The following is a 25,181-nucleotide window of genomic DNA, read 5'->3' as shown; positions in this document are numbered from 1 at the left end:
CATCACACACCAAGTCAATCGTAGCTACTACTGCAGTGCAAATGAGTTATCCATTACGCCTCTAGACTCCATACAGTATCAAGTATCAAATTCCGTGATCGTGCACATCTATGCCTTGGCCTTCCTCTGCTTCTCCTTCTCCAGCTTTCTCCTTTTGGCACGGAGCTTCTCGTCTTCGGCGCTCTTCTTGTTGTTGGTGTACTGCATCTGCTCAAAGAGCTTGCGCTTCTTCTTGCTGAGCATGCCCTTGGCGCGCTCCAGGTCCTCGGCCTCCTCGCGCGACTTCTTGGCCAGCGCTTTGCGCGCGTCCTCCTTGGCCTTGGTCTTCTTGTCGCCCGACTTGCTGTTCACGGCGCCGCCAGCAAGCTCCGCCTCGAGCTCAGCCTGGCGGTCGTCTTCCGAGGCATCTTCGTCCTCTTCGTCCTCCTCCTCGTCTGCAGAGAACCCACCAAAGGCGTCATCGCTTTCCTCGTCCTCATCGTCAGAGCCAGCCACATCCATATCGTCAGCGAGTTCATCCTCGCCCTCTTCATCGTCGCTACCGGCTTGGAGCTTCTCGAGCTCGGGCTCCTGCTCCTCCAGAGGCATCGTGGGATCGTAGGCGCCGTTGACGCTCTTGACAAAGGGACTCAAGTGAGGTGGCAGAGAGGTTCCGGGCGCGTACAGATGAGGCTCCTTGATCTCGCCGTCGTTGATGCTGTCCCACACCCACTGAGGCTGAACGTAGACGCGTCCAGGTACCCTCCTGTTGGCGGCCAACTTTTGCGAGGTCTGGTTGTCCTCCGCGTCCTCGCTTGCCTCCGCCGCAGCCTGGATAGGCGGCCTGTCCACAATCTGGTGTGTTATTGAAGGGTCGAGCTCATTGGTTGTGTATGCGCCGTCGCCGAGAACAGCATCCCAACCGACGCGCTTGCAGCCAAAGGCCTTGAGCAAGAGCTCCAAAGGCTGGCGGGGTGTCTCACGCGACAGGAAGAAGGTGGTGTTGGCAAACAGCGACCGTTTCGAGGAGTCGCTGGCCTCGGGCTGGGGCAGAACGTCACCACCCTTGGCGGCAACCTCGAACTTGTCAAGCTCACCAGCCGCCTTTTCCTCCTCCGCAGCCTCGTCCTGCGCCGTCGTGTCCTCGCCGTCGTTCGCCTCGCCGTTGCCAATCTGTTTCAAAACCTTGTCAACCTCGGCCTGGACCTTGGGATCGGGCTTGTGTGTGGACGGCTCAATCTGTTTCCCGTTCTCAGTGCCGGCAATGGTCAATCCCTCCAGGGTGAAGGCGCCGAGCTCTGCAGCATTCTCGTCCATGACCTGGTCGAACTTGGGTGGGTACTTGAGGCCCAGCGAAGTGTAGAGCTTGAAGTTGACGAAACCGAGGAGCGTCATGTAGAACTCGACGAATGTGCCCATGATGCGGAAATCAACGTCGCCCACAACGCGCTGGTTGAACTTGTACGGCACCAGCCACAGAACGTCGACGCCCTTGATGTTGGCCTGGTAGTAGATACCCTTGATCGACAGGAACGACTTGGTCAGGCTGCGCGAGGAGATGAGGTAGTGTTGGAACTCGAGGCACAGGCGAGAGCAGCGGTCGATCATCTTGGCGGGGACGGACGAGGTCGAGGGCAGGTTGGCGAACAGGAACAGCATCGACAGACAGTCGTCCAGATCGCGCAGCGCATCGATGAACGTCGGGTATCGCTCCTTGATCACATGGTCCAGGGTGTAGCGGGGCTTGCCCGTCTTCTCGGGTCGCGCCGCATTCTTCTCCAAACGCGCCGCATCACCAACATCACCGCGTCCGAGCGCCTTGGAGATCTTCTTCTCGAGCGCCTTTTGGTCGCGGAACTTTTGCAGCAGCGGCTCGTGGAGGAGGTACTGAATGTCCTTGGCGTAGTAAAAGGTGGTCGAGCTGGTCGCCGACTTGGAGACCTTCTTCTTACTGCGCGGCTCGCGAGGGTAGATGCCCTTCCAGATACATAGCTTGCGGAAGTCGGGGAGGCTGATCTGGAGCTTGCGAATGGCCTGGTTTCGGGTGACGTAGTTCTTGGCCGCGCCGGCCTGGCCCTTCTTCTTGATGCGAGGCATGATTTTGTGATCGCAATGGGTTTGATGAAGTAAAGCAGAGCAGCAAATAATAGGCGGCGGGGCACTTTTCGCTGGGAAGATTTCCTCGACCTTTTTTTTCCAGCCGAATTTTATTGCCAGAGTAGACCGCCGTGGCCGGGTGACAAAAGGGGACTAGCGCACAGCCGTGCCGGGGGTCCACCACGCTCACCGCCCGGACGCCTGCGCCACGAGACCCCTGCAGCTCACAAGCCACAGTTGCTGAACCACCTCCACCATCCCTCCAAGCAAGCAAGCAACCAAGCACGCAAGTGGCTTGGTTTTGTGGCCAGCTGTTGTTGATGACAACCAACGTCTGCTGCCCCTCGACCAGGTCTGCCATGTCATGCCGGAGACAATGACATTGCGAGGCAAAGCTGGCATATATGCCGGCGCGGCACTCCTGCGATTGTTGCTCTTCGTGGCCTTTCCGAGTCTGCCAGACTTGTTGACGTCGCGCGTCGAGATCTCGACCCCGGTCACAAGCTTCAAGAGGTGTAAGTTCGGTTTCGCGATGCGCCGTCCGATGCCGCTGGCTGACCATTCCGACTCCAGTGCAGGAAGGTCTGTTTCTATACAATCACAATGTGTCGCCCTACGACGGTGGCGTCTTCCACCAGGCGCCGCTGCTCCTACCGCTCTTCTCCCTCCTCCCTGATGTGAGGGCACTGCCGATCTTCACGGCGCTGCTGTACATCTTGGTGGACATCCTCAGCGCAGAGGCGTTGATGAGGATAGCCGCTTCCGGAGAGGCTGTTCAGTCCAGGCTGTTCACGTCTCCCAGGCGCATCAGGCAAGCTTCCAGCTTGGTCGTGGTGGCATGGTACGCAACCCCCGCTCACGAAACCCGAGGGATACGCACTAACCACCTCCTCAGCTACCTCTTCAACCCATTATCCATCGCGAGCTGTCTCGGTCGGACGACGAGCGTCTTTACGAATTGCGCGACACTCTGGGCCGTCGCCAAGGCCATTGACGGCTCTCCCTTCAACGCCATGGTTGCCCTGTCCTTCGCCTCGTACCTGTCAATGTACCCACTGCTACTGCTTCCGCCGACGATTCTCCTGGCGTACGACCACCAGCTCCTTAAGGGCCGTACACAGGCGGCTCCTACTTTTGCAGTCAAGAACGTCGCCATCGTACTTGTTGTCTTGGGGATGCTGCTGGGCATGTCCTGGGCTCTGGACAGCCAGTCGTGGGAGTTCCTCGGCCGAACCTACGGCATTCAACTCACGCTGAACGATCTGAATCCCAACGTCGGCCTGTGGTGGTACTTCTTCATCGAAATGTTCGACTCGTTCCGGTCCTTCTTCCTCGCCGTCTTCTGGCTCCATCTCTCCTCGTACGTCGGAGGACTGTCGATTCGTATCAGGACACAACCTTTGGTCGTGATTGTTCTTTTGCTGGGGATCTTTTCCATCTTCAAGCCGTACCCGTCGATCGCGGACACGAGTCTGTTCCTGGGCACGCTGCCCTTGTACAGGCATGTCTTCCCGCTCATGAGGTACAGTTTTGTGGCCGCCGCCGTCTTGGCCTACGCCACGTTCCTTGGCCCGGCGTTTTTCCATCTCTGGATCTACGCCGGCAGCGGGAATGCCAATTTCTTCTACGCCATCACATTGGTGTGGAGCTTGGGCCAGTCCCTCCTCGTGTCTGACCTCACCTTTGCTACGCTGCGTGACGAGTGGGAGGTGGAGCGACCAGAGATGGTCGGGAAAGAAGTGAAGCAAATATAGTACACGCGAAAGGAGCAGGGGAAAAAAAGGGTTGCCCACGGGTTGCATGACCGCGCGCGGCAGGGCTGGCATTAGATATAGATGCATCATCTGGGAAATGCTTACAAGACTAATGTACATTACAATACAAGACAAGCAAGCGATCGAGTTTAGTCAACATCCGAGTCCATCTCTGCCAACCGGCCTGCCGGTGCATTGCCTGCATTCGCCATAGGCGACGACTGCGCCCCCAAAGCGCTGTTCAGCATGAATCCCAGATCGCCAAACTGGCTCAGTCCAGTGCCGCCTCTCGCGGCGCGCCACGTCTGGACCCGCGCGCCAAAGGGGGGCATCGCCTTGTAGTACATGAAGCCGTAGCCCATGGCCACGCCTGTGACCATGACGCTCACCGCCAGCATGAGCGCCCTTCCGTCCACGCCTGTGATGCCCTGCTCTCGGCGGTGGCGCTTCTCGGTCGCATAGTGCTCGCCGATCCCTGGGGCGTTGAGAACGCACGTATCCAGCATCTGCCCAACGGCGCCCGGGAAGGACCCGTTTTGTGGGGAAGGGACTGGGAGCTGACCTGGGCTGGAAAAGCACTGCGATTTCATGGACGCCACAAATGCTTGGATCCTGGGTGCCTTGTCTCCGATCCACTCCTTCAGAAACGCCCTTGGCACGGGAGCGTCCAGCATGAGCGCGAGATACCCAAAGGCGAAGCAGTCGACAGAGGACAATTGTGGCCGGAGGAGGTAGCCATCGTGCTCGGCCAGCAGCTCCTCCAGCAACTCCAGCCCGGTCTCGGCGAGGCTGAAGAGGCGGATGGCGGTGGCTTGCTCGGGTGTCATCTCCTCCCTCACGGTCTTCTTGCCCACCACGGGGAGATGTCTCCGGAAGGACTCGGGGAGGGACTCGCGTCCTGTGCTGAGGTGCAACCCCGCATTGGGATCGAAATCGGTGTCGAGCTCTGCTAGTCCGAGGTGCTCTGTCCGCTGGAGAGCCTCGTGTCGGATGAGCGGCGGGAGGGTCCATGTCAGTGGGAAATGCAGGATTTTGGAGTATGCTGGCCGTGTGGTGGCGGACCAGTTGCCCGCCGAGACATAGAGTGATAGATCGAGGAGAGGCGCCGTGCGTGTGGCGATGAATGATTTGAAGGCTTTGCTGTCTGCTTTTTGGCGTGCAGTGAGATCCGCGTCGAGAGGTGTGACGAGGCCGTGGGAGGTGAGGTATGAGATGATGTTGTCAAATCCGCTGGTCCATACACCGTCGTGATTTAACGCCGGGAAATGACCTGATTGCATGAGTTTCTGGTACCACCTGTGAATGAACTTGACGTTGGTACGTACTGGCTGGGCTGAGAGAAGGGTCGTTGCTTGGGACGAGACGCCATGATGAAGCAGGGGCCGTTTTGCACAAATAGGCAATGGTCGCGAGACATTCGGCGTCGATCGAGGGCAGCCCGAACGCGGCGTCCCAGACGAACAGCTCCAGCATCGGGGCGAGATGAGTGCGACTTTGGCACGGGGCAATACGATGAGAATGGTCAGTGGCCCAAGTTGAAGGGCTCATGTCGAAGCCTGAAGTCGTCGCGGTTCGTCGCGACGACACGTGACATGACAGTCTCTGCCCCTCAGGCCTCAGCGTCGTTGACTCGCTTTGAGCGAGAACACTACATCCATGTCGACTACATCAACACTTCAAGAGCCATGCTATGTACGCTTCGATCGTAAGAATAATGCCTCTCATTTGATCCGAATTCATTCACACTGCTCTGTGAGCCTACAGCACATTCAAGCAAACGCACAATGGCGTTCGCCGCCAAGGCAAGCTGCACCAGGCGATCAGCCCTAGGTACACGTATCGTCAGGCACATGAGAACTATGTTCACGCTGAAGACAAGCCAAAACGGATGATGCAGAAGATACGGCTAAGCTTTGACTGCCTAACTACGGAGTACGGCCCCTAAACGATGCCAAACCACTCCAGATCCTCTTGCTCAAAGTGGGGGGTGTTGTGCGTCACGCCCGCGCCCAGGGCGCCCACGAGCTTGTCCCCGTACACCCTCTTGGTGAAGGGCGGAGCCGGGTCGTTGGGGTCCGTCTCGATGGGGGAGTTGGGATCGTACCCGAAGACGCCCGCCCACTGCTTGATCGTCTCTTCATAGTTCTGCGGGTAGAGCGTCGTGTCCGCGTCGCCGTGGTAGATGGTCATCCGGGGATACTCGCCCTGGTAGCCCGGGTACATGTCATGGACGACCGAGGCCCACTGCTCCGGCGTGGCGATGGAGTGGCCCCCGGAGCAGGTCGAGTTCCAGCCGTTGACGGTGCCCGTGTAGAAGCAGCCGGCCGGGACACCGGAGTAGACGGAGCCGGCCTGGAAGAGGTCTGGGTACGTGGCGGCCATGACGTTCTGTCGTCTCGGTTAGCAAGCGTTCTACGGGGGGAAGACAAGATGGAATGGGCACTCACGGTCATCATGGCGCCTGAGCTGCTGCCCGTTACAAAGACGCGGCTGGCGTCCACGCCGTACTGGCTGATGGAGTACTTGACCATGCTGGCGATACCCTGGCTGTCACCGCCACCCTCGTGCGTGAGGGTCGCGTCGGAGCTGACGTCCCAGCAGCCCCCGCTGTACGGCGACTCGGGGTAGACGACGATGAAGCCATGCTGGTCGGCCAGGTTGGCGTACTGGGTGCCGCCGTAGTAGGCCTGGGCGGTGCCGGTGCAGTAGTGCACGGCGACGATGAGAGGTGGGTTGGCCGGCAGGTTGTCGGGCTTGTAGACGTACATGCGCACGTTGGACGGGTTGGAGCCAAAGTTGGAGACCTGCTGCAGCTGGGCGGCCGCGGCCAGGCCCAAGAGGGTAGATGCCCACGCGAGAGTCTTCATGGTGTCTTCTGTGTATATGGTGTGTGTGTCGTGACGGTGCCAGTGGAGGATGCAGAGGCGGTGATCCGATGCTCGTCATCCCGGGCATGACGCCTGTTTATATGTCCGTTTCAACTTTAACCCGAACAAACGTGATAACTGACGATCCTGTCCTCGGAGGAACGTGGTCCGTCGATGCCAGGTACATATCTGGCTGGGATGGCCATGTCAGTGCCGGACAGCCGGCGGGGCGCGTTTCAAGTGCCGGTGCGCATAATGCGACGTACGTTGTATTCTCCGGGCTTCCTGGGGGAAACACGGCACATTTGATGTAAAGTGTTTATATAGCCGGTCGAGTGCCTCCACGCAGACGTAGCGGAGGAGGCTAAAAACACACAAGTGCCGATCGGTCACAAGTATGCGGCTAAAAAAGCTGCGTTCGTATATAGCCTGAAGTAGATACCCCGGAATTTGTGATGCGCACGATACATATGCGCCGCGCGATCTGCCGAGGAGTCTCTTGCTGACCGTGGTCGTATTACGTACCAGATGGACGCCTGCATCGAGGCTTGGACAGTGACAACATGAATGCTGCCCTGCGCAGACGGAAATTGATAAATGCGGAGGCGAAAGCCCCGTACAGTGCCCGCAGATGACACTTCCGAGATCCAGGCAATTGTATGAAGAGGTTGATTGACTGAAGTTGATTCAACACGATGCTAGACTTGCCTTTACTTGCTTTCGGAGGCGTCCCTCCCCTTGAGTGTCGTCAACCCCGTCTTGTGCTCCTTGTGCTCCTTGCTCAGGTTCACCTGCTTGATGCCAAAGGCAATGCACAGGCCGACGGCCGCAAAGACCGTGTACACAATGTACATGGTCTGCAGGGCGTTCCAGTAGGCCTGTCTGGCAATCTCGCCGTCCGGCCCGTCCAGGCTGGCCACCAGCTGCACGTTGCCCGCCGCGTTGCTCCCGGACAGGCGGTTGGCGAGGCCGGGCTCCTGGAGGACGGAGGCCAGGTGGCCCTGCTGCTTCTGCATCTCATTGTTGAAGATGACGCCGCCGATGACGACGGACACGCTCGTCCCCAGCTGCCGCAGAAACGCAAAGCTGGACGTGGCCGAGCCAATGTCGCTCGGCTCCACGTTGGTCTGCAGCGCGATGAGCGGCGACTGGAAGTTGGGGCCGATGCCGATGCCGGCGACGATCTGGAAGATGATGATCTTGGCCCAGTCGTGTTGGGGGCTCAGGTCGATGAAGAGACCGAAGCCGAGCGTCGCAATGGCCATGCCGCCGACGATGAGAATCTTGTACTTGCCCGTCTTCTTGATGATGACGCCGGTCGCGGCGGACACGAGGGACAGGGAGACGACAAAGGGTAGAAGATATACACCCGAGAGGAGGGACGTGGCGCGCAGGACGCCCTGGAAGTAGAGCGGCAGCCAGTAGCTGCCGGACATGAATGTGAATGCGTGGAAGAAGCCAAACGCGTAGCTCGCGACGCTGTTCCTCGACTTGAAGAGGCGGACGGGCATCACAGGGTACTTGGCCACCTTGGCCTCGTTGATGACGAACAGACCAATGGTGACGATGCCGAACACGATGAGACAGATGACCGTGGGCGAGGCCCAGGGATAGGTGACGCCGCCGAACTCGAGGCCGAGCAGGAGCATGAGGGTGCCGCCGATGATGAGGACGCTACCCGTCCAGTCGATCGCCTTGAGGCCCTCGCGCATCGGGGTGCGTGGGTTGTGCAGCTTGAGGACGAAGAAGAGGATGATCATGCCGACGCCGGAGATGGGCAGGTTGATGTAGAAGCACCACCGCCAGGAGACCTTGCTCGTGAAGAGGCCACCCAGGATGGGACCGAGGGCGGACGCAATGGCCCAGATCATGCCGAGGATGCCAAAGTACATGCCCCGGTTCCGCATGGAGAAGAGGTCCGAGATGCAGATGTTGGGGAGCACAATGGTGCCGCCGCCGCCGATGCCCTGGATGGCGCGCGCACCGATGAGCATGCCCATGCTCGTCGAGACGCCGCACAGCAGACTCCCGATCCAGAAGATGCCCACGGCCGCCAGGAGCACGGGTTTGCGGCCCCAGATGTCGGAGATCTTCCCCCACATGGGCGCGAAAGCCGAGTTGCCCAGGAGGTAGGCGGCGCCGACCCAGATGTAGCCCAGGGAGGAGTTGAAGTGCGCCGAGATGGTGGGGATGGCTGTCGTGATGATGGTGACGTCGAGGGCGGCCAGGAAGAGCGCGAGACAGAGGGCGAAGATGATGAGGAAGTTTTCGAGCTTGGTGCGCTGCGCTTCCGGTTCGTCTGGTGATGCTGCTGCTGGGCCTGGCGCATCCGTCTCGACGACATTTTTCTCTGCACTGGATGTGGCGGCTGGGCCCTGACGTTGGGCTGATTGCGTCTGTGAAGCGGCGCCAGCCTCGCGCTCAATGTCGTGCTCATTCGCGGTGCTCTCGGAGCTCGTCCTCCTCTTGTCGTCGCCCATGATGCTGCTGTCCGTCATGATGGCACTGGAGTGCAAGAAGACCAGGATGAACTTGACCAGCAGAGCTTGCGCGCTCGCTCACTCACGTACGTACGTACGCGCAGACTCGCTCGTGGACTCGACAAATGAATTAATAATAATTTGACCGACTCGGGGGCGATCTCGGAAATAAAAAGACCCCAGGTGCAGAATGGAGCCATCATACATGTACATAAGCAGGGCGTGGGTCGTCGCGGAGGCAGCCGACAAAAGGACCCGGTCTGTCGAGTACCATGATGGACTTCGCTGGGCTAAGAGCATTTGGGCAAAGAGACTGAAGCGCGAAGGCGCGAGATGCGATGCAGGGTGCCAGCCCATCCCGGAGCATTTGGATGAATTACGTACGATGGAGGATGGAGGTGCCGGCGTCGGAGTCGGAGTCCGACGGGAGCCGGTTGCGGCTGGTCTGGTCTAGGGTAGTCATAGTGCACGACGACCACCGCGAGTCGACTCTGTAGTCTGTACTGGGTTGCGATGAACCTGCGCTTGGGTATTAAAAGACGACCCTATTCGTTAATCATGAAAGCCATCATATCTCATGCCGCTTACTCCCAATAACTCCAGACACCACCCCCAGGCCCCAACCCTAAAAAACCGTTACGGTATTCACATATCCATTCCTCAACACCTCAAACACCAGACCAGGAAACCCAAACAGCGTCGTCGTCGAGTCCCCATTCGAAGCCGACGACGACCCCTCGATCCGGCCGCTGCTGTCCTCCCACCCCCCGAGCAGCTCGCAGCTCGAGCCCGGCGAGTCCCCCCAGCCCCTGTTGAGGACCATCCCCTTGCCGCCGCGCTCCGACATGTGTTGCATCCACGTGTCGCCCATCCGCGCCTCCACGTCCGCAAAGGGGGACTCGGACGTGATCGGGTCCGAGCCCAGGTAGGCCACCTCCCAGCGTAGGCGGCGGTGGCGGTTGAACTCGTACGACCCGGGGATGTTGCCGTGTAGCACAATCTTGGTCGCGACCAGTCGGTCCGGGTGATGTGTCTTGATCTGCCCCTGCTGCTGCTGCTGCTGCTGCCCAGGCGGTGCCGGCGAGGGACTGACGGGCGTCGACAGGAGGACGTCGAAGCCGAGGTAGAAGTAGTTGTAGAAGCACTCGCCCGACGGGTCCCCGTGCACGCCATCCTCCACCGTCATGGCCTCCTCGTCCGAGTCCTCCTCGCTGCCCGTGTTCATCGACGAGTGATCCGTGTCAGTCAGCTCCTCCGGCCGTAGACTCGTGTGGCTCGGCCGGTCCCGCGCGTCGCTGGCCGCCGTGCGCATCTTGTGTATGACCATTCTCTGGTCGTTCTTGCGGTAGATGGCGCTCGGGGGCCCCAGCTCGCGCACCAGGTCCTGCGGCGTCGTCTCGCCGAGCTGGATGACAAAGGAGGCACCCGTGGGCTGCCACTTGCGCTGGAGCTCGACCTTGCCGCCCCCGTGCAGCCTCGCCAGCGAGACCTCGTCGGGGAACACGTCCTTGCTCTTGGGGATCTGCCCCGTCACCTTGCAGCTCGGCAGCACCTCGGTCCACAGCGTCGGTCGCGACTCGGCCCAAGAGGGTCCGCTGAAGATCGCCATCGAGGTGGCCTCTTTCTTGGCCAGCAGGGTCACGGCGCCCGTGTTGGCCTCGCACTCGTCGGCCGTGAGGGGGAAGTTGAATGCCACGCCAGGGTACGAGAGGACGTAGAGGGCGCCGCCGCCTTCGTCGCTGTTGTCTGCATTCGCTATGAACTCCCCTTCATACGTCGGTCCAAAGAGACGATTGTAGATGTGCTTAAAGGTCGGTCGACCCATGGTCTCGCCGGGGCGCACGAGGTCCCTGTCGTTGAAGGTGATGTGGTTCTTGCCAAAGTCGAGGATTTCGATGAGACGCAGCCGCTGTTCGGGCCCGTCGAAGCACAGGCGCATGCCGTTCTGCGGGAGGGATACACGCACGGGCTCGGTGATGGGCTGGCTGGGGGAGTAGAGGAGTTGGATGTGGGGGAACCGCTGGGGCTCTGCCTTGAGGCGGGTCAAGACATCGTGTAGCGATGCGCCGAGGACTGTGCTTGTCAGTGTCGTTCGAGCTTGATCTGGGGAGAGCGTTATACTCAGGAAGCCTAGATAGCGCCCTGGCTTGAGCTCGGCTGTGAAGAGGTTCGACATAGTGGGGGCTGCCTAGACGCGGTGCAACAGGGCGAGTCCGTTTCTATAGTGCTGTTGCGTCGAGCCATGCGGCGAGAAGAGTTTGGTGCGAGACACAAAGAGTTGGATTATGAAGAAGAGAAGCTTTGTCTTCTGGATTGCTGTTAGAGATGGTGCATCCAGTGCATGTAAGGTAGATGATGCTCGGCCATGTGACTGAACGGCTGGCGGCGGGATGACGCGGGGCAGGCAGGCAGGCAGGCAGGCAGGGCAGGCACCTGACGGCATGACACGCGCCAGGGGTCCAGGTACCTTATCTTAGGTACTTTACCTACCCTATGCGCCCTACCAGGTACTAGGTCAAGCACCACGACAACGATAGCTCCAGCCGATATTGCAGTATGATTATGCATTCGCCTAGCGGGAAATCAGTAGAGTATTGGATTGCTGTACAGTACAAACAACTAAAAGCAGAGGAACGCAGTACAGGACTGTGTCTTAAATATGTTCAGGTCATGAAACCCATCCCCTTTCCCACCTTTGCCCTCCAGTCCCGCAAAAATCTCCCCAGCTTTGACAACATTCCTCCGAACCCTGTTGTAAAAGGTTCTCACCACCGTCACAATCGCAGATCTCGCCTTTGATTACCTACAGGTCGTGGGTTGAGACGAGGGATTTATAATTATGTTGGTGCATAGAAATGATATCGACTTGCACATAGCTTCTTCTAGAGGTGCTATGAAAGAAGCTTAACATTTGGATAAACGGATGACAGATAGTACGCACCTCGAGTAGTGGGTGGGTGGGAAGCAACGTCTTCCGGGATTTTTGACGGACATTGACGGTGACTTTGGCGGAGACTTTTTTGTCATCGCCGTTGAATTCACCCCGGCGCATGCCGATTCACCAGTGTCGGATGATCGACATCAAGTTCTTTGTGCCACGAACCGACATTCATTCAAGAGATGACCATGCCGGTGCAAACAGAAAACATCAAAGTATGGGAATCTCATAGGCATGAACACAAGTATAATACAACCCATTTAGAACAAACCTCATGCTCCTTGGCCTACTTTCCTCTTGTCCGTGTATATCCCAAGGTCCGCCCTACTGCATGGAAATCTCTACCCACTACGACACAGAAACAAGGGTCTCTTCCTCATGTCTCAATGCAGGTGTCCGATGCTGAGCCTGTTGATTTTGATGCTCCTGCAACGTCGCCACCATGGCGGTAAGCTTGTCGATCCGTCGCATAAGCTCAGCATTGCTGGGGCTATGATCGGCGTGATCACCATCCTCCGCGGCACCCCCCCAGTCGGTCCCCGCCGCTGGCGACGGGCGGTACCCTGGGTGAAGATGCTCCGAGTAGCCGAGAGGCCGTCTCTGCGCTGACAATGAGTTGAACCGCCGACGGTACGATGCTGGTAGCTCTCCAGAGCCGCGGTCCCTTGCGGTGCGAGAACGTCCGGCCGGGACATCGCGGTGTCTCGGTGGTGGTGGAGCCTGCGAGTTGCTCCTCGTGCGGCCTCCTGAGAAACTCTGCCCGGCTTCCCTCTCCAAGATACCCGTTCCCGCTATCTTGCGGCACAGTGACTCGTAAAGCTGGATAAGAAGGACAACCGGGGCATGTGTAATTTTGAGGGCGACAACGCGAGAATGACGGAAGCGGTCATCTTTGGGGAAGATGAGGCGCCACGGTCTGAAGAAAACGAGGGCAATTATATTAAAGGGCGGCAGGAAATGGGTCAAGCGCGAGCTGGTCGATGCTTCCAGGACGTAGACACTGTACACGTAGAGATACTCTTCGCGGGACTGTGCCATGACACGACCGAAGCTGTTGGAGAGCATACCGGTGAGGGTACCTGTGAGGAGAATCGAGCTAAGAGTGATAAACAGGAGCATCAGGGGCGGGCCAAAGTTGACGTCGATGTCATTCATGATACGAAAGGCAATGTTTGTATTGCCGTAGAAAATCTGGGTGATCTCCCAGGTCATAGTGCCGAACGTGAATGTGTCACGGGAGATGAGGGAGAAGGTAGTCAAGAAGCCGAGATAGACTATAACGACAAGGATCATGAATTTGACAAAGTCCTTGCCCATCTCCTTGAGGCAAGGGATGAGCGTGCCCCAATAGGGGCTGAGACTGAGGAAGGAGAAGATGCGGGGCACCACGAGGAGGGCTTCGAGAGAAAGAATGTCGAATGCAGTGTTGGTGACGGCGAGGTTACTCATCGTGATGCCAATGACACCTAGAGTGGAGGAGAATTAGTGAGCCAGGAGTGGACGGATGTGATACAAGATGGTGGGAAATGATCTTACGAAGGACGGCAAACGTAACACCAAGTGTTATCATGCTCATGTCGAACAAGTTCCAAATGTCCGTCATGTAGAAGATTCCGGCGTCGGCCCACTCCTGGAACTCGTCCCACAAGAACGAGACCAGCCAGATATAGAAGGCTACCTCTACCATCGGGATAGAGGTAAGATTGCGTTGAAGCACAACACTGTAGTAGAGGGCAAGGAATATGGCGAAGAAGAATGCCTCCCATGCTTTCAGGTACCTGGGCACTCGGAGACGGGAGTAAGGGTCCGTTGTCCGGGGATTATAGTAGCGGGGCATTCGGGTCGCTGTCGCTGACACTGAGTCCCAGAAGATAATATCACCATTCCAAAGACCGGTAATGATCTTTTGCACAATGTACTGGCTCAAGAACCGTTTTGCGTTGGCGATGGCTGCGATCTCGAGCGCGTTCAGGTTCTTGAATGTGGAATTGGGGTCCGCCTGCCCCGTTATCGGGTGGTACGCTGCGTTATCACCATTCAAGTCGCCGGGGTTGTTCTCGATATCGGAATCGACATCGGCCACCATGGTCAGTTTTGGGATCGCCTGCATCAGCTGAGCACGTCTGGTCGAGCCTACAGACGGCCTTCCTGAGCCGTTCCCTACGCTGTTCCCTAGCAGTGGAGAATACTCGGTCGATTCCTCGTTGTGGTATAGAAACGTGTTGCTCGACATGAGCGCCGTTGCGTCGAGCGCCTCTTTACCGGGGATCTCGTAGAGGCAGTAGTCGACTGCTTCTCGCTCTGAAAGACTGGTGAGGAAGCGCCACGCTACAATCTCGCACGCGTTTCCGCGCGCTTCACTCAACCCCCTGTGCTCCTTGTCCGTGACGTAATGCCATCGCAGCGCCCTACAGCGAGAATATTAGCGTTGGACATGAGGTCAATTGGAGCCAACCAGAAGAGGAGAACGCCATGGACGTACAATAGTGCGCTGACGATGGTTCTGTTCTTGCATGTATGACCAAGGTGCTCGACCAGGGCCATGAGGCCATCTCCGGCTGATGTTGTTCTCAACTGTTCGAAGCTGCTAGGGAGCTCTACTACATCGGCAAAGAAGCTATTGTTCGAGTCGTGACTAGCGTTAGTAGAGTTTAATAAATCGGCGGGCTAGAAACATTCCATGAATAGGGTTCCACATACAGAGAAAGCTTCTTGATGACTTCCTGGAACGACTCGTGCTGCTCAATATGGGGAAGATCCCATTCATGGTGGTACGCCTCGGGAGCGGGCGACTCTTCCCTCTCACCTTGTCGTTGAGCCTTCAGCCTCAACGGCATTATCGCGGCTCGGAAGATAACTGACGAACGAGTGAATGACAAGAAAAGTCACAGCAATGCAGGCAGTTTGGACCAGATCTGCTTGCTTCCTTATCCTGACCGAAGTGATCTAGCTAAGAAAGTGGATGACGCGGGGGAGGCAGCCAGGGCAGGCACCTAACGTCATTAGACACGCGCCAGGGGCCGAGGTACCTTACTTATCATATACAAAATACCTACCCTGCGCGCCATCAAGTGAAGCACCACGACAGCTCTAGCCGATATTACAGTATATACATTCGCCTATTAATCAAACATCTATTCAGTGCTGGCCCATCCCACCAGATAATCACCACGCCTCGACCTCGCCGCGCTTGGGCTTCTGCATGCGCACCACCTTGTCGCAGTTGAGTAGACACAAGGGGTCAAACGCCTTCTTGATCTGCCGCATCGCGTCCACCGTCGTCTCGCCCAGCTCGTGCGCGAGGTAGTCCCTCTTGACGAGGCCGACGCCGTGCTCACCCGTGACGGTGCCCTCCATCTCGACCGCCTTCTTCACCATGCGGTGCACCACCGTCTCGGCCTTTTGGCGCTGTGCCTCGCTGTAGATGATGATGCTGTGAAAGTTGCCGTCGCCCACGTGGCCCACAATCGTCCCGAACAAACCGCTCCGCCGGAGGTCCTCCTTGGTGGCCTCGATGAGGTCCGGCAGCCGGCTCATGGGCACGGCCACGTCGCCCGTCCACACCCTGTCGCCGGGTCTCTTGACGGCCATGGCGCTCCACAGCGCCTCCTTGCGCGCGCTCCATAGCTCGTCCCTCTCCTCCTCGTTCCGGGCAAACTCAAACGTCTTGCTGCTCGCCTGCTTCGCCAGCGCTTGCACCTGCGCCACCTGCTCCTTGACGCCGCTGGGCGTGCCGGCAAACTTGAAGAAGAGCGTCGGCGCCTCGGTCCACGCGCGGGACGTGCTCCCCGCGTCGTTGATGCACTTCATCTGGTTCTCGTCGAGGATCTCGACCGCCGCGACGGGGATGCCCGCGCCGACTACCTTGGCGACGCACGTCGCCGCCTGCCGGATCGAGGGGAAGGACGCAACGGCGACGCTCGTCGAGGCCGGCTTGGTCGTCACCTTGAGCGTCGCCTCGGTCACGAGGCCCAGGGTGCCCTCGGACCCGATGAGCAGCTTGGTCAGGTCGTAGCCCGCCGAGCTCTTCCGCGGGCGCTGCCGCGTCTTGATAATGGTGCCGTCGGCCAGGACCGCTGTGATGCTAATCACCCACTCCCGCATCGTGCCGTACCGGTACGCGTTGGTGCCGGAGCAGCCGGTGCCGATCATGCCTCCAATCATGGCGCCCGGGCCCGGGTCCGGCGGGAAGAACAGGCCGTCCTTGGAGAGCTCCTCGTTCAAGTGCTCCCACCCGACGGCCGGCTGGACAACGACATCGAGGTCTTCCTTGTGCAGCGTGACGATCTTGTCCATGCGGCCAAAGTCCACCGAAATACCCTGCCGCGTGGGCGTAAAGTGACCCTCGAGACTCGTCCCGCCACTGTAGCCGACGACGGGAATCTTCCTCTTGTGGCACACCTTCATAATCTCCGACACCTCCTCGGTCGTGGCCGGGTACACGACGCAAAAGGGTCTCTCGTCCGGCCCAGCCTTGTGCGAGGACCAGTCGCTCGTCGCGTGCGCCGCCAGGTCGTCCACCACCGTGCTCACATTGTCCTTGCCGACGAGCTTGACAAAGTCGGCCCACGCGGCCTGCATATTCTCCAGCCGTGTGTCGTGGCTCACGCCGGGTGCCTGCGACAAGGGCGTCGTCGACGTCGTGTCCGGGTTGCGCTCCCAGTAGGTGCCCGCCCAGTACGCGACGCCAATGGAGGCCACGAACATAAAGGTGGTGGACCAGTTGCGCGCGGGATCGACCTGCTTGCGCCACTCCTCGTATCGTGCGCGCTGCTCCTTCTCGCGGTTGAGGCGCTGGGAGATGGAGCCCATGACCTGCCCCTGAAAGGAGCGGCCGAGCTTGTGGTCGTTGGCCTGGCGGGGAGGGCGCGGGCGCTCGGGTTCGATCTCGGTGGCGTAGGTTCGGGTGGCAGAGGATGGACATGTGGACGGGGCGAGCGAGGCGGCACGCCAGCTGCGGACGGCGCTGGCCGGGACATGGCGATGGAGTCGAGCCGTCATCGTTGCCGCGGGCGGTGGGGTGGAGACGATGATTTTTGAGAGCAAAGGCTTCGACCCTTGGGAAGGGGTTGGGAGTCGAGAGCCAAGATGGTTGGCGCAATGCAGAATTGCAGATGTGAGGTTGATGGCGATGGGGTCCAGGTGGTCCGAGCTCACTTTGAGTACAGTGCGAGCGTATTTGGGCTAAGGTAACTAGGTGAGTAGATGGGCAATCTTTCACAATGGCTTTCGATTTTTATTAGTAGCACTATCTACTATTGTGACAATTTTTGACAGACACATTTGAGGTCATACCTTGCACCTCATCAGGTATGGTCGATCTAGTAAGTGAGGATGCCACAAGGCACAAGCTGCCACTCCGCCATGTGCCCAGCACAGTGCCCCCAATATTCCGGTGGCAGAAGCTCCTCAGAATTTCCTCAGGACGAACATCAATACATATCTACAAGAATTTGTATCCTATATGCCCACGAGGCATGGCCTCAGACATGGCGTCTGCCCTCAGAAGTCCCCTTGAAATCTCGAAGCACTTTGCCAGAGACATGGAGTGAGGGCATTTCTACAGCCAGCCTACAGCTTCGCCTTGGACTTGACATCGAGCGCATCCCACCACGGCCACGCGCCCGGTGCATCCCTCTCTATGCTCATCTCGAACTTGGGCGCCCTCTTCTCGAGGAAGCTCCCGACGCCCTCCTTGCTGTCCGCCCCATTGTACAGGTCAAAGAAGACCCTGCTCTCCAGCAGATGCGCCTCCTCAGGCGAGCGCGGGCCCCGGTAGATCATGTCCCGCATCACCCGCGCCGCCACCGTGCTCACGTTGCGCGCGATGCCCTCGGCGTACCCGAGCGCCGTGGGCAGGACCTCGTCCGCGGGCACGACGTCGCTGAACAGCTCCGAGAAGAGCGGCGACGTGGCCGGGTACACGGCGCCCGTGGTGACGAGGTGCAACGCCCGCGACGTGCCCACGAGCCGCGGGAGGTAAAAGGACGAGCAGGCCTCCATGTTGAAGCCGCGCTGCGCAAAGACGAAGCCAATCTTGGCGTCCTGGCTGGCGACGCGTATCGCGGAGGGTAGGGTCATGGTGATGCCCACGCCCACGGCGCTGCCGTTGATGGCGGCGATGATGGGCTTGTGGCAGTTGTGCATGGCCAGGGTGACGGTGCCGCCGCCATCGCGGTGCTCGCGGCGTGTTGGGCCGATGCGGTCGCCCTTGGCGTTGAAGTCCATGCCGGCGCAGAAGATCCTGTTGGCCTCGTCGGAGGAGGTGAGCACAATGGCCTTGACCCTGTCATCGCGGGAGAGCGTGTCAAAGGCCGTGATGAGGGAGGCCGCGAGCTCGTCGGTGAAGCCGTTGCGGGCGGCTGGGCGGTGCAGGGAGAGGATGATGACTGGTGTCGGCGTGGGAGAGGAGGCAGGGTGGTGGGAGAGGAGGATGCCGGGGAGGGAGAGGGCGCTGTAGCTGGGGGGGAGGTCTGGCATGCTTGGTTTGGGTGAGGTCTAGTGGATATGATGATGGCTTGATTTTGTTTGTGATGAACGACCTGGGCTGTCGTTATAATTACTGACTTACACGGCTGCATCTGGTGAGGGGCTGCCTTGGACCGAGGTTTAGTGGCGTACGGGGAATCTGGGGTAGCACCGCAGCGTCTCCTGCAGCCAGCAGAAGCTCACAACATCATGTTCATTGCACTAGGCTACACTGGTGACTGCAGGATCAACAAGACTGAATGTTTCCAAGATCTAGACGTCCTCAAACAGTCGCTGGTGACTGCTGTACTAGCCACGTCAAGCCAACCCTGCTCATCGTGGCTCTCAGCCAACTTACCCGGCATCCTTGGCGCTTCTCCTCGGACAATGAACAGCCAACTCCTGTCTCTCTTCTAAATCGAAATCATTAACAATGATTCTTGATGTAATACTAATCCATTGGATTGTCCACGACCTCACACTCACGTGACCCACCAATGATCCCACTGATCGGCCGCGTCTGGCTCCATCCCCGACGTCCACCCCTGGTGATCATGCAACCTTGGAACGGGCGCCAGTCGATCTTACAGTAGTCTCGTTCGATCCCCACATGGATTCCTCGTCTTTCGTCACTCCCTCTGGGCAGACGTAGGTATTATTACGGCTCACTTCAGACACCAAGACTCATCACGTTGGCGTCATGGCCTTTCTTGCTCGAGCACATCGTCACAGTAATTACCAAAGTGCGTGAAAATAAGTAAATTCGTCGCTAACAAAAGGAAAAACGTTAAAAATTAAAAAAAAATCATCGCTATTTTTTTGGACCCCCTCGTCGCAAAACAGACAGAGAGAGAGAGAGCCCCCAACTCCGTGCATGCCGTCTATGATGTGGTATCGCCGTCGTGGAAAAAGCAGAAGAGATCAACCAACATGAATCGTCCTGGCCTCGTACGTAGTGTCGTGTGCAGATGTTCCCTTCGTAAATGTCAAGAAACCCGTGGTATCGTCTCGTGAGGCGCCGCCCCTAGCTCAGGGCCCGGTCCTACCGTCGGCCCAGCTTCAGCAGCCTCGTTCGGAACCAGAGCACAAACGCCGTCCAAGCGCCCGTCGTCTTACGCTTCGCGTCGCGCCGGCGGTTGTTGGGCCCGAACCGCACGTCGTTCATGTCCGTGGGCCCGACGGGCGTCGTCGTCGTCGTCGCGGTCGACTGTCGCTGCTCTTCCTCCTCCTCTTCCTCGGGTTCGTGGGAGAAGAGACCGTTGGAGGCTTCCAGTTCCGACTTTTCGTGGGCGGTAGACCTTCGAGGCATGGCGGGGGGACGCTGCTCGGACGTGGAGGAGCGAGTGCCCAGTGAGCTTTTTCTTGCCTTGTGGTGATGATGGTGGTGGTGCTGCTTGCGTGTCTGCTCGCGCGTGTACTTCTCCTGCTTGGCGCGCTCCTTTTCCTCAAACTTGCGACGGGCAGCGCGGACCTGCTCCTGTCGCGTGGAGGTGTCGACGTCGCTGCGCGAGCGGATGCGAAAGTTGTTCATGTCGAGCGACGACCGCAGGGGTGATAGGGGACTGTTGGTCGCCGTTGCGGAGGCGGGTAGTTGGGCCACGGGGGAGTCGTCCACGACCGTCACGGAGGGTGTCGCGCTGAGCTGCTGGACGTCGGAAGACCTTGTCGGGCGACGGGACGTCGAAAGTCTCGGCAAGGACTCGCTGGGCTGCTGCGGTGATGAGGAGCCTCTAGCCACGAGCGATGGCCGTCGATGGCTGCTCGTGTGGATGCTGTTCTGGAGAGGCCTACTCCCCGGCGCCGGCAGGGGGAACGGCTCCAACTCGCCGTCGTTCTCGTCAATGGTCGTCGGCGAGTCGCGCGTGGTGGTCGTCGTGATGTTGTTGAGCGTGTCGAGCGAGGCGCGCCCGTTGGCGTACGAGAGCAGCGGGGGCGTCGACGTCCGCGGGGTCTGCTGAAAGGGGTGGACAAAGGAGCCGCCGTTGGTGTTGCGCGGGGTGCCGGCGCTGCCTGTGCTGGTCGCGATGGAGAACTGCGAGGTGCCCGAGGTGGAGCGGACGTGCGAGGCGGAGGAGGCTGTCGTCGTGGCGGTTTTGCTGCTGCTGTGGTTATTGGAGGGCGAGTCGATGGTTGTGCTGGCTGAGGACGCAGTGAGGGCGGGCGTGGCGGCGGGTGATGAGATGGCCATGGAGTGGATGGTGCCATTTGTTGGGCTGAGACTCAGGTCAGCTGGCGATAAGCTCGAGGCGAAGTTGACGGCGCCGGCGTACTGCTGCTGGTAGTACGGATGACTGTTGAGCAAATCGTCCGGATTAGCCTTTTGCGAGGCGGGCGTCGGGGTGGCCGTGCTGCTGCTGCTGTAGTAGTAGTCGTCCAGCGTGGGCGCGACGTAGCCCAGGTGCGGCGACAGCTGCTCGTCCCATCCACGGTCCAGGTCCAGCGAGTTCTTCTCCGAGTAGGATGACGAGTGCAGCTTGCGTAGCATCGGTTTCACGCTGTTGCGCGTGCGCGACTTTGTGATCTTGGCCCCTCCATGCTCGTGGCGGGTGCTGAACGACACAGCGGCCATGGTGGTGAGCGGGTGGGTGAGTGAGAGCGTGAGGTGAGCAAGTGAGGCAGACCCGGATTGCCTTTTGGTTTGCTTGGCTCAGTTCACGCCTCGAGGGACAAAGCCCTGCTGTCGAAGAAAAGGGACGAACCCTGAGCAGAGGCGGCTCGTCGGATGCAGCGGGCGACGAGGAGCGAGCAATGTCGAGTGAGATGTGCTCAGCTCTGCTCTGCTCTCAACTGACAAGAGGTGCGGATGGGCTGGCGGTGACCGATAGACTGGACCCGGGGGCGCCGATTGCGTCTGCTGTACCAACCCGACCTAGTGGCTGCTTGCTTGCAGAACACGACACGCTCGACTCAACAACGCACGCAGGAGAGCAACGACAAGGAGAAAAGGAGGAAATAGGCAAGTCGTGAATACTTGTACTTGCGCAGGCACACAGAGGATAGTGGTGAGAGAGATGAGAGGGAGGGAGCACGGACAGGGAGAAGGCCCTCACGGATCTGAGCGTCGTGCCAAGTAATGGCTACGCCGCATGTCAATGGGGGCGTCGTACGTACGTGTCTGCGGGCTGAGCGATGGTCAGACTCAGGAGGGAGGAGGAGGGTCCCTGTCCTTCTTGACAGCAATCAAACAAACAGATGAACAGGCAGGAGTCAGGACTCAGGACAGCCGTACCGTATCCTTGATTAATCACGGGCAGACAGCCGGTTGGTTTTGGTTTGCCATCACGTCTGGGCGCTGAGCCTGCCAAGCGACCGTCTAGACCGGATCCGGCGGATTGTACGTGGGGAAGACCAGGGTCCTTTCATCATTCATGGCGCCGTCTCCCTGTGCTCATTCCTCTGAAAACAGTGAAAAGACACGCATATACAATCATTACGTAGGGACGCAAACTTTGCCCCTCTAGTCTAGTCGGTCGATGCGAGCGGACGGGCTGCCTCGACATGGCGCACCGTTTCTCGCGCGGCGGGTGATAAGAGGGCGCCATCATCTGATGATTACGGGCCGACACCGATTAGAGTACCAGTAGTAGCCAAGCCACACCAGCCCACTTCCACTCCAGTCGCTAATGACCGCTGTAATTTCAGCAGCTCCAGCGGCTCCAGTCCCCTAATAACGGGTGAGGTCCAGTGGACCACCCGCACAGCGCAGGACTGTGTCCAGTGTCCCCTGTGCAGTGTCAGTGCGCCTACCGGGCCCGAAATACGCCAATTCAACAGTAATAATTACTGAGATGGGATCACCGGCTGGGAGATGAACGTCATCTGGTGAAACGGGGCAAGACAATGTTTGACAGTCGCCAAAGGGTCCGGGGCCATGTCCGTGGAAAAAAAGGGAAAAAGGGGTCTTGGCTGCGATTGCGAGATTGCCATGCCCAACTCATTTGCCCATCTGCTGATCAGGCGTCTGATCGTCCATGAGGCTCTCAGCCTCCAGTCTCGAGTCGCCATCTCACGAGATTACGCGTGCACCCACCACACTGCTTCCCCTGGAGGCCCCTCGGGGGTGCTGCAACCTGGGAGTCTGGACGCTGACAGGCACGGCTACCCCGCCAACCGTCACCTCATGTCGAACTCAAATGGGCCTCCAAGCCATTCATCCAGCCAGCCCAGACATCACCATGATCGTATCCCACGCTTTGCATCACACTGTCGCTTCTCCAGTCCCCAGACAATAGTGGCCGGCGCACTAACGGTTTCTCGCAGTCGATAGTCTGCCAAGGCCATTCTCTACAGCAGAACGTCGCCAACCTCTTGTGTGCCTGGGCGGCATCTCCTGTCCTTATCACGACTCGTCAGCCTGCTAGTCAAGCCTCCCGCATCTCACCGCCGTCGCGAACTTTCAACATGCGGATCGCGCAGCTGACACTTGTTGGACTTGTCGGTGAAATTCTGCATGCGCCAGCATCGGGGGCTGCATGTGCTCGAGATCCCCGACGATGTGCGGGCCACCCACCCCATCATGCCGTCCTGGATCTCGGCGCATCTGGCTTCCCCATTCCTGCTTGTCTCCCGCTCCCCTCTTTCTGGGCGATAAGCACAACAACTACTAGTCTAGCTACTCATGAACCAACCCAAAGTCAAAGCGGGCTGATTAGTATACATAGTAGCGAGCTGACCCCCATCTTGGCGCGCATCTGCCAACCAGCCAACCACCTCGCATCGTGGACGCCTTCTCGATCGCGGTGTCGCCGACATTGCCTTGCTGCCAAGGACCGATCACATTCATCTACGTATCACGGTATCTATGCTATCGCGGGCGGGGTTGAGACAGGTCCCTGGATCCGGCGTCCTGAGACATGCATGCGGGCAGGTTGACCATCTCAGGTCGCGATGCACACATTTGCATCTCGTTTCTGAGATGGCTGCCGCCTGCCGTGAGGGCTTTGTCTGTAAGCCACTAGAGTTTCGACGTGCAGCTTAGCGGTGAAAAGCTCGTAGAATTGATGCCACGGGTATATCGACATGATTACGGCGTATAAGGCAACCCATCGCTTCAAGATATCCAATCCAAGACCACACATCTCTACAGGTCCCGGTACATCCACCTCTCGGGCGCAAAGACGACCTCGATCCCCACCCCGTCGTAGACGCCCACGGCGGCACAGAGATCATGGTGCCCCTCGAGCCCATCCACCGGCAGGTCCTCCTCCGCATCCGTCTCCTCGTGAATGTTCCACCCACCGGCCAGCGACCCGTTCCTCGTAAAGAAGACGTCGACCAGCAGCCGGCCCGCCTCGGCCGGCTTGACGGTCATGCCGATGCCGTACGTCTCGCCCCGGGTGAACGGCTGCGTGAACGCCTTGCCGCCCCAGCGGTCGTTGATGTACTTGTGCCCGTCGTCGCCGTGCACGGCCAGCGAGCCCCGGTGCCAGCCCGGCATGCGGAACGACGGGTAGGGCAGCGCCGTGAAGCCCAGGCCGACATAGGTCGTGGGCGAATCCGCGAGGATGCGGACCTCGTAGTAGATTGTCCTCGGGGCGCCCGTCCGCAGGGGGCCGTGCTCGTGGACGGAGTAGAGGGGCGGGTAGCTGATGAGACATCGGTCCGGGCTGTTCTTGCGCGTCGTCGCCTTCCACACGCCGGGGCCCTTCCACTCTAGGGTGCCGTTGAAGCCCGCGGGCTCCATGAGACGGATGTTGTGGAAGTGCAGGGCGCCCTTGCTCGCGTCGTCGAGCATCATGGGGGCGGTCATGGGGTTGTCCTCGCACCAGACTTCGCCGGCTATGGCCTCCTCCTCGCTGGCGTTGGAGGACGGCGAGCGCTCAAAGCCGGAGAAGATGGCCGGCGGCGGCGGGAAGAGTGATGTGTCGGGGACCGCGGCGGCCCAGTCATGCTGAGGGTTTGCGTCACCGTAGGATGGAGGCAGGTCTGTGGGCGGTGGTGGTGGTGGTTGAGAAGACGTGGCTACACCTGAGGGGGGGTCTTGATACGGTTGTGATTTCGAGGGAGGCGGTCCTGGGGGTGGTGCGTAGCTGTTCTGCTGCTGCTGCTGCGGGGGATACGATATCGATGATGACGGTCCAGCAGTCGTTGGTGATGGCGGATCCTGGTAGGGAGCCATGGGAGGCTGCTTTTTCGACGAGGCGCCCTTGTCAATCGATGATGGACGAGGGAGCGGGCGAGGGGCAGGCTGCTGCTCCTCGTGGACCTCGTCTTTACTCCCAAAGCACATGCTGTCGATGGCCGAGCTATCAAGGTGCAGTGAATGACGGCGTTGAGGCTGATGACGGCGATGGGGCGAGACTCGAGGAGACTCGAGGGGATGGAGAGCTTTCTCTAAGAGCTGGGGTGCAGGATTGCCTCTGGAGATCTTGTAGTACAAAAGAGTGATAGCCAAACGGGGTTGTCAATAAGAGCATTCAACAAGGTCGCAAGGTTGACTGAGTGAAGTGGTGATGATGAGTATGTGATGACTGGCAAAGGTGGCTGTGCGCATTTGGCGCCAAGCCTCACATGATCTACGACTACAGTCTAATTATTACTGCTGCCAAGCTCAAACTCTTCCCTCCAGGAACCGACCACTCAAAGCTAACTATAGGCA

The 25,181-nt window shown here is 59.0% G+C and overlaps 12 protein-coding genes across 12 annotated transcripts; 2 read left to right on the top strand and 10 right to left on the bottom strand.

The window, feature by feature from the left end:
• Positions 1 to 30: 30 nt before the first annotated feature.
• F5Z01DRAFT_650562 (Pescadillo N-terminus-domain-containing protein) lies at positions 31 to 2,142 on the bottom strand. The gene has a single exon (XM_046263175.1). The coding sequence runs from the start codon at positions 2,074 to 2,076 to the stop codon at positions 109 to 111; it is 1,968 nt and encodes a 655-aa protein (XP_046119856.1). The 5' UTR covers positions 2,077 to 2,142; the 3' UTR covers positions 31 to 108.
• Positions 2,143 to 2,295: 153 nt separating this feature from the next.
• F5Z01DRAFT_650560 (cell division control protein CDC91) lies at positions 2,296 to 3,964 on the top strand. The gene is made up of 3 exons (XM_046263174.1): positions 2,296 to 2,591; positions 2,650 to 2,917; positions 2,972 to 3,964. The coding sequence occupies exons 1-3, from the start codon at positions 2,441 to 2,443 to the stop codon at positions 3,828 to 3,830; spliced, it is 1,278 nt and encodes a 425-aa protein (XP_046119855.1). The 5' UTR covers positions 2,296 to 2,440; the 3' UTR covers positions 3,831 to 3,964.
• A 15-nt stretch (positions 3,965 to 3,979) lies between these two features.
• Positions 3,980 to 5,303, bottom strand: F5Z01DRAFT_672573 (putative metaxin; the record flags this gene model as incomplete). Its single annotated transcript, XM_046264831.1, has 2 exons — positions 3,980 to 5,100; positions 5,156 to 5,303. The coding sequence occupies 2 exons, from the start codon at positions 5,301 to 5,303 to the stop codon at positions 3,980 to 3,982; spliced, it is 1,269 nt and encodes a 422-aa protein (XP_046119854.1).
• A 167-nt stretch (positions 5,304 to 5,470) lies between these two features.
• On the bottom strand, positions 5,471 to 7,052 carry F5Z01DRAFT_524968 (PHB depolymerase family esterase). The gene is made up of 2 exons (XM_046260434.1): positions 6,278 to 7,052; positions 5,471 to 6,218 (listed from the first exon to the last, which is right to left on the bottom strand). The coding sequence occupies exons 1-2, from the start codon at positions 6,695 to 6,697 to the stop codon at positions 5,772 to 5,774; spliced, it is 867 nt and encodes a 288-aa protein (XP_046119853.1). The 5' UTR covers positions 6,698 to 7,052; the 3' UTR covers positions 5,471 to 5,771.
• F5Z01DRAFT_525262 (major facilitator superfamily domain-containing protein) lies at positions 7,053 to 9,499 on the bottom strand. Its single transcript, XM_046260437.1, has one exon. The coding sequence runs from the start codon at positions 9,193 to 9,195 to the stop codon at positions 7,408 to 7,410; it is 1,788 nt and encodes a 595-aa protein (XP_046119852.1). The 5' UTR covers positions 9,196 to 9,499; the 3' UTR covers positions 7,053 to 7,407.
• Positions 9,500 to 9,666: 167 nt separating this feature from the next.
• Positions 9,667 to 11,611, bottom strand: F5Z01DRAFT_650555 (uncharacterized protein). Its single transcript, XM_046263173.1, has 2 exons — positions 11,299 to 11,611; positions 9,667 to 11,250 (listed from the first exon to the last, which is right to left on the bottom strand). The coding sequence occupies exons 1-2, from the start codon at positions 11,351 to 11,353 to the stop codon at positions 9,803 to 9,805; spliced, it is 1,503 nt and encodes a 500-aa protein (XP_046119851.1). The 5' UTR covers positions 11,354 to 11,611; the 3' UTR covers positions 9,667 to 9,802.
• Positions 11,612 to 12,463: 852 nt separating this feature from the next.
• On the bottom strand, positions 12,464 to 14,952 carry F5Z01DRAFT_634896 (uncharacterized protein; the record flags this gene model as incomplete). The annotated part of the gene is made up of 4 exons (XM_046262097.1): positions 12,464 to 13,581; positions 13,652 to 14,523; positions 14,598 to 14,750; positions 14,816 to 14,952. The coding sequence occupies 4 exons, from the start codon at positions 14,950 to 14,952 to the stop codon at positions 12,464 to 12,466; spliced, it is 2,280 nt and encodes a 759-aa protein (XP_046119850.1).
• Positions 14,953 to 15,080: 128 nt separating this feature from the next.
• On the bottom strand, positions 15,081 to 17,350 carry F5Z01DRAFT_524513 (uncharacterized protein). Its single transcript, XM_046260431.1, has one exon. The coding sequence runs from the start codon at positions 17,114 to 17,116 to the stop codon at positions 15,281 to 15,283; it is 1,836 nt and encodes a 611-aa protein (XP_046119849.1). The 5' UTR covers positions 17,117 to 17,350; the 3' UTR covers positions 15,081 to 15,280.
• Position 17,351: 1 nt separating this feature from the next.
• F5Z01DRAFT_524512 (enoyl-CoA hydratase/isomerase) lies at positions 17,352 to 18,694 on the bottom strand. The gene has a single exon (XM_046260430.1). The coding sequence runs from the start codon at positions 18,593 to 18,595 to the stop codon at positions 17,687 to 17,689; it is 909 nt and encodes a 302-aa protein (XP_046119848.1). The 5' UTR covers positions 18,596 to 18,694; the 3' UTR covers positions 17,352 to 17,686.
• A 618-nt stretch (positions 18,695 to 19,312) lies between these two features.
• On the bottom strand, positions 19,313 to 21,441 carry F5Z01DRAFT_525010 (uncharacterized protein). The gene has a single exon (XM_046260435.1). The coding sequence runs from the start codon at positions 21,150 to 21,152 to the stop codon at positions 19,626 to 19,628; it is 1,527 nt and encodes a 508-aa protein (XP_046119847.1). The 5' UTR covers positions 21,153 to 21,441; the 3' UTR covers positions 19,313 to 19,625.
• A 1,458-nt stretch (positions 21,442 to 22,899) lies between these two features.
• On the top strand, positions 22,900 to 23,602 carry F5Z01DRAFT_525121 (uncharacterized protein). Its single transcript, XM_046260436.1, has one exon. The coding sequence runs from the start codon at positions 22,985 to 22,987 to the stop codon at positions 23,453 to 23,455; it is 471 nt and encodes a 156-aa protein (XP_046119846.1). The 5' UTR covers positions 22,900 to 22,984; the 3' UTR covers positions 23,456 to 23,602.
• On the bottom strand, positions 23,560 to 25,050 carry F5Z01DRAFT_524638 (uncharacterized protein). The gene has a single exon (XM_046260433.1). The coding sequence runs from the start codon at positions 24,810 to 24,812 to the stop codon at positions 23,664 to 23,666; it is 1,149 nt and encodes a 382-aa protein (XP_046119845.1). The 5' UTR covers positions 24,813 to 25,050; the 3' UTR covers positions 23,560 to 23,663.
• Positions 25,051 to 25,181: the final 131 nt, after the last annotated feature.

The sequence above is a fragment of the Emericellopsis atlantica genome (assembly GCF_019669845.1).
Source record: "Emericellopsis atlantica unplaced genomic scaffold F5Z01scaffold_8, whole genome shotgun sequence".
NCBI classification, from domain to species: domain Eukaryota; kingdom Fungi; phylum Ascomycota; class Sordariomycetes; order Hypocreales; family Bionectriaceae; genus Emericellopsis; species Emericellopsis atlantica.
The sequence above is the reverse complement of the archived record's forward strand: the minus strand, read 5'-3'. Positions and strand labels throughout refer to the sequence as shown.